We start from the raw sequence: 8,778 nt of genomic DNA, 5'->3' as shown, positions 1-8,778 counted from the left end.
ACAAGTTGTTAGTTATTATAGCAGCCAATTATAATTCACTCCAAAATAATTATTTTTTATTGGTCACTACTGTTTGGATTAAAAAAATTAATTCTTAAAGTCTTCTTTAAAGTGGATTAAGGTGAAAACTAAAGTCAGTTTTGACTCATTATAAGATTTTTCTTAATTTTCAAATTTTTGTTAGATTTAATTATGTTTTAAATCTCCAATCAATTTGGTAACTCTCAATAGTTATGGCATGTTATTTTATAAAATTATAAATTATGATATTATAAAATTATGAAATTATAAAATTAATTATTTTATAAAATGTTTAAAAAAAATTATCAATGTCAAAAATTCCAATTCACTTCTTCCTGCTATCCATTTCACCACTTTAGGAAATTAGGATTGATATATTTCAGCTGGTTGCTTTGTGTGGCTGACGGTGAAGATGGAGGTATCTAGGTAGCTGTGTCGTTTTCCGACAAGCTCTGCCGTGATTTGGTTCAGATGCTGAGGTTACGGGATTGGAGGAACAAGGTTTCTGGTAGGTGTCTTTTGGCACAGCATCATCGTGCATCCTGGCCTTCTTGGGTGGCGGGATGCATCTCTGATCTGTTCCAGGCGCATGGCTCCGATCTGTTTCTTTCTCGTGATGAAGGATGGTGACTGGTGACGTGCTATAATTTGGAGAAGATGATGCCATGCTGGTGCAAAGTTCTGGTGGGTTGCGTCTCCGACGAGACTTCACGCCTGGCTCGCGGTGTGATCTCGTTTTGCTGGTTCGTCCTGGCTCGCGATTTGCGTCTTCCAGATGCAGGAATGGAGTTGAACCCCACCGAGATTCATGGGTTGCGCCGATCTGCGCTGTTCATGGGTTGCATCGAGGGTGCTATGTTGGCGATTCAGGGATGGGTTGGAGTGGAGGAGATGCTTCGTTGGCGGCTGTAAGTGGAGGAGGCAGTGTTTGATTGCTCAGATTCATGAGTGATGGATGACAGATGGCATGTTTTGATTAAACAGATTTGAAAGTATAGTATATTGTCACATGACATTATTTTGATTGGACTAATTGTTAGTAATAAGAGGGGTGAAGATAGAAAAATAAGGACATAGAACTACGTTTTCAGAGACCCATTTTAAAAAGGTGTATAAAAAATTTAGGGTGTTGCTCCCTTCACCACCGTATATTTCCTCCACCTCTCCACATTATTTTAAATATAATTATATCTTTAAGTTAAAAAGATTTTTACTTTTGTCCTATTTTAAATAATTTGAAATCCTAATTTTACTTTCCCACCACCCACCACTCACCCCAAGGAACTCTCTTCTCCTTTTCCCATTTCCGTTTCACCTCCCCACCTCCTGCGCTTCAATTCGTTTTTCTTTCCAGTTTCCTTTTGGTTTGAAAGCTTCCATTGCCACCGTGTGTAAAGGAGCGTCGCCACCGTGGTGTGGAGGAGCGCCCAGACATCGACCCGCGTGAGGAGAGGAGTTTTTTGCCGTTTTCGTTTCTTTCAGGTTGGTTTTTTTCACGATTCTCTTCATTTTTTTATGTTAGGTAGTTTAGTTTAGGATTTATTATTGTTTGTGTTGTTTGAATATGTGCTGAATTGGTCACTGTTAATGGATTCTGCTCGCCGCTGGTTCGATTGTGCGTCGCTGAACAGTGCCCGCGAAAGGCCAAAACAGATGTGGGATATCCGTTTGACCTTCGACGGATGTCCGACTTCCGTCGACAGATGTCAGATATCCGTTGAAGGCCAAACGGATATCCCACATCCGTTTTGACTCTCGGGATGCTCTACTTTTTTTCTTTAATATTTTAATTGTTTTTAGAATTATTATAATTGGAATATATATATTTGATATATTTTTTCTTAATTTTTTTTAAACAGTATTATTTGATATATATATATATATATATATATATATATTTATTTGATATATATATAGTTATTTTTAGATTTTCTTTAACGTTTTAGATTATTATTTGAATATTTTATAAATTTTTCTATAGTTTTTAAATGAATTGATTAAGTTTGAATTAGATACGTAAACTTTTATATATTTAAATTATTTTTATTTCTTGAAATAAATATTATTAATTTAATTGTATTTAATGTTAGTAAATTTGTATTTCTATTTAATTTCTTTATAGTAAATTTGTATTTGTAATAATACTTAATTTAATAAAAATTAAATGGAAATGTATTTACATATATTTTTTTAATTAATTAGCTAATTGTTTATTTTATTTAATTTTTGTTGTAGTTAATAAATTGATTATTATTAGTTTAATTTATTTTGAATTGTATTTTTTATAGTTTATTAATGATATTTAAAACAATATTTGTTTTTAATTTTTGAAATTAAACAAATAAATTATTGTTAGAAATGACAAGAACATGTGGTGCATCTTTTAGTTCTCGAGGAGAGAGTTCGTCGCAGGGCGAAGCTCGGAGAAGACCTACCGTTTTTGCTCGTAGAGGTCGTGCAGCTCTTATCTAGGATGACCCCATAACTGAGGAGCGAGCCGTTGAGGAACAAACATATGAGGCGTATGAGACTCATGGTGAGGAGCATGCATTTGAGGCCCCTAACGACGAGGACGATGAGGAGGAGCATGCAAATGTTCATGACATACAAGAGGATGTCGGTGGATTTCCTGGAGGTCCACGTGATGATTCATTGCTGACGCACTATGTTCAACATGTAGCTTATGCTATTTCACAAGGCCGGGTGAGTGCAAAAATAAAATTTATTTTATTATTTTTTTAATAGAAATTTTATTAAATATTGATGTGTAGGATCGAGGGGACACACTGAAGTTGATCTCCCACGGAAAAAAAATAAATAAGTTAGGACCATGCCACGAGGAAATTCAACACATGATGTTGAATTCTAGTTTGATGTCTCTCACAGGGATTTGTTATGATTACGTTGATAAGGGGTTACTCCTCGGATTCATAGAAAGGTGGCATTTCGAGACTAATAGTTTTCATCTCCCTATAGGGGAGATGTCGATTACTCTTGATGACGTCTCGACATTACTTCACCTGCCCGTGATGGGACAAATGTGTGATTTGAAAGAGTTGGAGTTTGAGGAGGCTCGTACAGCCCTTGTGCAGTTGCTCGGCGTTGATGGTGGCACAACAGGTGCTGAGATGGAGGACGCACGTGGTCCGAAAGTCAGACTCAGCTGGCTTAGAGAGATATATGTTCAGAGGTGTCAGTCACAGCTTTGGGACTATGTTGCCAGAGCATATTTGTTGCATCTAGTGGGATGCACGATTTTTGCAAATAAGAGTGCCAGTTCTATACACGTATCTTACTTATTGTTATTTAGAGACGTACACGCGTGTGGCAGATATGCCTGGGGTGTTGCTGCACTCGCCCATTTGTACGAGCAGCTCGGGGATGTGAGTCTCGCCTCCACGAAGCAGATGGCCGGATATTTGACTCTATTTCAGGTACAGTTATAACTTTGACATTTATTTCATGTATTTATTTCCATGTTCGAAGATGGATGAAATTTAATTGAATAATTCTTTTTTTAGAGTTGGATATACGAACATTTCCCTGGCATGGGGAGGAGGCGGTTGGTGACTTCTTACGATGATACCACACCACGTGCCATGAGGTGGCAGAGCCCTAGGCAGAGTTCCACTCTCGCGGAGATTCGGTCACAGTTGGATACGCTGACATACAGTGGAGTTGTATGGCATCCTTATGAGGGGCATCGGGCCATTCGGCCATTCTTCGGCATCTGTATGTATTCTGAATGGATTCGGATTGGTGACACCCTTTGTCGTCATTTGCTTGAGCGTGTGTTGAGGACATTTGGGTTTCAGCAAGACATTCCACGATCACCGTCTACGATTCCAGATGCAGATATAGTGGCCATTGATCATGTTTGGTTGCACTTTAGAGCTCACGTTGTAAGTAATGTCAGACATGCAGCATCCCCTTCTGACTGTGTCGATGGGTACATTCAATGGTTCAGGAGGGTTTCGCATCCTTATATTATTATTGCTACAAATGACGCGCGACCGGCTCTTGCGCCTAGACAACGCCCCGATGTTTCACAAGAGGCACGACCCCATCGTAGATCGTCTCCACCTTCACCATCTGGCGCCCTGGTATGTTATTTTTCATTGCTTATATTATTTAAATTTTCTTCACCTTGTTTATTTAATTGTTTGATATAATTATAATGCAGGCTAGATTTAGGCGAATGGCGAGAATGTTACAGTCCTTGATATCGTGTCGTCATGTGACCGAGGGTACTGTTGCACATCAGGTGTCAGTGGACCTGCTTCAGATTGCTAATGAGGGCATCGACGAATATTCCCCGACTAAGAGAGGACAAAGGCATGTGCGTGGTAGACGGTCGACGTCTAATTGATAGGACTTTGTATTTCATTTTTTCATTATGTATTAGAGGACTTTATATTTCCTTTTTCTCATTATGTATTATTTGACATCATATTTCCTTTGTATTTGTATTAGACATTTATAATTACTTATAATTTCAATGTTTTCATTTTGAGTTACATGTTCTTTTATATTGGTTATATAGATGATCAAATATTTATATTTTTAAGTGGAAAAAAATAAGAACTTAATTAACAACAACTAATATAAATATCACGAATACTGATAATATAAATATCTTGATACATAAATAAATACTACATAAATATCATGAATAATAATAATATAAATATCACGAAAAATGACAATAAAGTACTTAAATAACAAAATATAATAGTGTATTTTTACATATCTTCATACATAATAAAAATATCACGAATCACCTAAGTCAACAAAAGATGTTATGTCCATCAACTGTTCAAATACTTGCATCCTACTAGTATAAATATATGACCACGCTCGTGCCTCAGGATAACAGTGGGTTGAGGACATGATATTCACCATGGGCAACGGACAACCTTCTTGTAGCTTAACCTGCATTATACAAATTACAATAATTAATTGAGTGATAAGTAATTTTAAAATGAAATCATAAAAAAATGCACTTACCTGCACAAAATGACATCCATGAACATGTCCTATACAAATTAAGCGATGTTGAGTTATATCAGAAGGTGGTGTGGAACGTAGTGGGAAGATAGTATAATTTTGAGAGTATGACAAACACACTAAGATAACGTTATATCGGTTAGCAATTGGAAAACCAATGTCTGGTAATGTCATCCACTTGTTCATGTTAGCCTGTTATGAATAAAAGAAGTTGTTAGAAAAAAACAAATGTAATAAATAAAATACATAAAACGGGAAACACTTACTGCCGACAGTGACTGCACCAACAAAGAGTTCCTCAGTTCTTCTAGTCTATCATAGCCTCCTACTAGGCTTGCATATTCATCACGCCATGCACTGAGTTCTTTGTACAACTCATTCCTGATAACGGGCCATGAATCTTCTCCGAGTCCCAACAACGCAGCAATGCATCTATACCCACAGTGACCATCAGCCACAACATCAACAACGTCCACAATCAAGGAGTGAGTAGTAGAATGAAACTGGTCTATCATTGGAACTCTCCTTTTCTTCACTGCTTTTGGCTTTGATTGTAATTTACTTCTCACAGATGAAGATTCTATGATTGAATGAAAGGCGTCCACATACTCAAAATATGATGGATCCCGCGTAGTAGACCTTTCACTTCATTGAACTTTACTTTTTTGTGCACCCTTTGTCTTCACTTTATGTAATGGAGGGACCATTGATGTCAATGTAGGACAAACAATCTCAAGTAACTTCTGCTTGATGGTGACTTTACCGCCAATGTCAACCTCATTGAATCGTTCTTCTACTTGTTTCAACTCATCTTTAATGGATAACTGAGGCTCAATTTCATTTAATTCAACATTTGAGAAATGCAATCTTCGCCACATGATATGAAATTCACCTATAGGGATCATCCTAGGATCATATCTTGCTAATTCACATGCACATGGGAGACCAAATGTACGTCTCAATACGCATCCACACTTTGAGGAGTCCAATCCTATCTGCTACACTATTTTCAATTCCTTAGCAATGAGATCCAATGCATATTGAGACACACGTCCAATAAGTTCTCTATATCTGTAGCCTTTAAAATGGTCACTCGTTAGCAACAGACTACTTTCAAATGACGCCTTAATCTTGTTGTGTTGTAGGATAATGACGTTATGAATATTATCCCAACAAGAACACAAATCACCCATACTATTGCCGAGAACTTTCTTCAGGCTCCAATGAGCAGATTCAGCCCTGACACAAAAAAAAACCATCAACAAGTGCAAATAAATATTTATCTACAAAACAAATAAATAAAATAACATTACAACATACCTATTTGTGGTTGTGTTCCCTAAAGGCATTACTTTGTTCATCCAGAACTTTACAAAGTATGTGCTGTACGGAATAATCCAAGTCTGATTCACATATTCAAAGAACAAAGGCCATGAACTGCTTGCGTATTGAAAACCATTCACATACTCAACAAACAAGCTTTCATCATCACAATCCATCACATTTTCCCATGCATCCATCAACACTTCCCATACCTCAGTAGAATGAACTAACATTTTGCATTTAGCTTTAACATTTTTAAGGATGTGGAACCGACATAACATCTGATATGACTCAGGGAATACATTTGCAATGGCATTCATCAAAGCCAAGTCTCGGTCAGTGACAATGACTTTAGGACCACCCTCAGATGTTAAAAATAAACCTTTCAGCTTTTCCAAAGCCCATGTGAAATTACTCTGCCTTTCAGTAGACAAGAAAGCAAATGCTGCTGAGAAGGTTAACCCTGTAGATGTCATACCCACAATCTCAAGCAACGGAAGTCCATATCTATTTGTTTTATATGTGGAATCCATCAAAAATACAACATTAAATGAGTTTAACAATTTGACCGCATCAGGATGTGTCCAAAACAAGTCAGTAACAACCTCTGAATCATCAGCACACCTACTCTAGTGAATGTACTTATCCCGATCCAACAACATCATAAGTTGTTGTAGTTCAGTTATGGACCCTCTTAATGATCGTTTATACGCTTGCCTTGCGTTGTAAATTTGTTTAATCGTTGTCACATTTCGATCATTATTTTGTTTGAGTGTTAATAAAATATTTGCAGGTCTAACTTTACTCTTTGTCATATCAACCAGTAATGACTTCCCACTCGTATTTAACCTGCCAGGATAAGGGTGACCAACTAAAGTTTCAGCCAACTCATGGTTGTGATGTCCACACATCACCTTCAACACCCATCCGGCTCCATCTGAACATGGTTTACCCTTTAATCTAAACGGACACTCACATTTACGAGTGCCGTATACACTAGCCACCGCATCGGCTTTGTATTTCCGATATTTCCCCCCTCTTTCACATCCAAATATGACGAACGTTTTTCTTCCCTGTACACTAGTAGCTATGTCAGATCTTACTATTACCACAACAAATCCTAAATCATAAGTCATCCCTCTTACCCATTGAATTAAGTGCTCCCGTGAACGAAATATTTCATTTGTTGTAAATTTATTTGTAAAATTTCCTCTACAACTTTGCTAATCGATGAAGACAAATCAGATTTCAAACTACAACCAATTTGAGAATCCATATGAAGATATTCATCCATTTTAAATAATAATCACCTAGAAAATTATAATGAGCCTTATTAACATAATTAATAATTAATCAAACAAATATAAAATTTTTAATATAATTAAATTATATATTTCATATAAATAAAGTAATAAGTAATTTTTTATATAATTATAAAATTGTTAAAGAATTAAAGATACAAAAATCATATATAAAAAATATATATTTTACAAAATCATTACGTTTAAAAACTAATTATATATAACATCCAAAATACAAAAATATAAATATAAACTAATATAAATATACATTATTAAAATACATTAAAATTACATTCAAAAATAATAAATCAAAACATTTAAATTAAATTATTAAAATATCTCCAAAACAAAAATAAACTAAAAACACAACCCCTAAAATAAAAAACGAAACCTTTAAAACGGAGGTGACATCCTTCAACGAATGTCACCTCCGTTTTTAAAAGTTTCGTTTTTTAATCTGTTTTACCTTAAACGGATGTTGACATCCGTTGAAGGATGTAACCTCCGTTTTAAAGGTTTCGTTTTTTATTTTAGGGTTTTATTTGAAGGTTTATTTGAGTACGCACCTGGAGGAGGAAGCACCACACACGCACTGCACCACTCCACGCACTACACGAGAGTGACACTGCACCACCACAAGAGGGAGATTGCTTGATAATTATTTCTACCACCACACTTATAGTATCTCACAGCGCAGACGAGAGAGGAAGAAGTATAATGTTAAAATGAAAGAAAAATATCTTATGCACCGGATTACAATAGGTTATTAGTGAAATAGGTTGTGAATGGGTAAAATTAAAAAATAATAACCTTAAAAATAAAATTTTATTGAAGGGCAAAATAGTAAAAGGAAGGTGAAGGGAGAAAGGTGTGGTGGTGGAGGGAGAAACACCCAAAAATTTAGGGGGTAAAGTACTGATTATTTCAAATTATTTTCTTGTAGTTAGGAATAATTTATTTTCAATTCTTGATAAAAAAAATTAACTTTAATTACATTAATAAATACTAGAATACTTGGAAATAATTTATATAATTAAAAAAAATTATTTCACAAGTTTAATATATTCAATCATTCAGACATTCTATTTAAATCAATATTTTAAACATAAAAATTCAATTAAAAATT

The 8,778-nt window shown here is 35.4% G+C and overlaps 2 protein-coding genes across 3 annotated transcripts; one reads left to right on the top strand and one right to left on the bottom strand.

Annotated features, from left to right (window-relative positions):
• The first annotated feature begins 371 nt into the window (after positions 1–371).
• On the top strand, positions 372–4,442 carry LOC108341209 (protein MAINTENANCE OF MERISTEMS-like). 2 transcript variants are annotated; one of them, XM_052873298.1, is made up of 5 exons: positions 372–1,503; positions 2,409–2,724; positions 2,793–3,455; positions 3,543–4,124; positions 4,205–4,442. In XM_052873298.1, the coding sequence occupies exons 3-5, from the start codon at positions 2,874–2,876 to the stop codon at positions 4,388–4,390; spliced, it is 1,350 nt and encodes a 449-aa protein (XP_052729258.1). In that variant the 5' UTR covers positions 372–1,503; positions 2,409–2,724; positions 2,793–2,873; the 3' UTR covers positions 4,391–4,442. The 2 variants fall into 2 exon arrangements, with proteins under 2 accessions (XP_052729258.1, XP_017434379.1); XM_017578890.2 differs by having other exon boundaries at positions 2,409–3,455.
• A 349-nt stretch (positions 4,443–4,791) lies between these two features.
• Positions 4,792–5,906, bottom strand: LOC108329139 (uncharacterized). The gene is made up of 4 exons (XM_017563202.1): positions 5,690–5,906; positions 5,295–5,608; positions 5,029–5,220; positions 4,792–4,953 (listed from the first exon to the last, which is right to left on the bottom strand). Exons 1-4 carry the CDS (start codon positions 5,904–5,906, stop codon positions 4,792–4,794), a joined length of 885 nt encoding a protein of 294 aa, XP_017418691.1.
• Positions 5,907–8,778: the final 2,872 nt, after the last annotated feature.

This window comes from Vigna angularis, chromosome 1 (assembly GCF_016808095.1).
Source record: "Vigna angularis cultivar LongXiaoDou No.4 chromosome 1, ASM1680809v1, whole genome shotgun sequence".
NCBI classification, from domain to species: Eukaryota; Viridiplantae; Streptophyta; class Magnoliopsida; order Fabales; family Fabaceae; genus Vigna; species Vigna angularis.
Note: the sequence above shows the minus strand (reverse complement) of the source record. Positions and strands in the feature narration are given on the sequence as shown.

Bases quoted from the DNA above. Each gene is read 5' to 3' on its own strand.
- LOC108341209 (XM_052873298.1), top strand. From the start codon at position 2,874: ATGATGTTGAATTCTAGTTTGATGTCTCTCACAGGGATTTGTTATGAT. The intron at 3,456-3,542 runs GTACAGTTATAA...TTCTTTTTTTAG, and splicing joins GATATTTGACTCTATTTCAG to AGTTGGATATACGAACATTT. The intron at 4,125-4,204 runs GTATGTTATTTT...ATTATAATGCAG, and splicing joins CTTCACCATCTGGCGCCCTG to GCTAGATTTAGGCGAATGGC.
- LOC108329139 (XM_017563202.1), bottom strand. From the start codon at position 5,906: ATGTGGCGAAGATTGCATTTCTCAAATGTTGAATTAAATGAAATTGAG. The intron at 5,609-5,689 runs GTAAAGTTCAAT...ATTCAATCATAG, and splicing joins GACAAAGGGTGCACAAAAAA to AATCTTCATCTGTGAGAAGT. The intron at 4,954-5,028 runs GTAAGTGCATTT...TGTATAATGCAG, and splicing joins ATGGATGTCATTTTGTGCAG to GTTAAGCTACAAGAAGGTTG.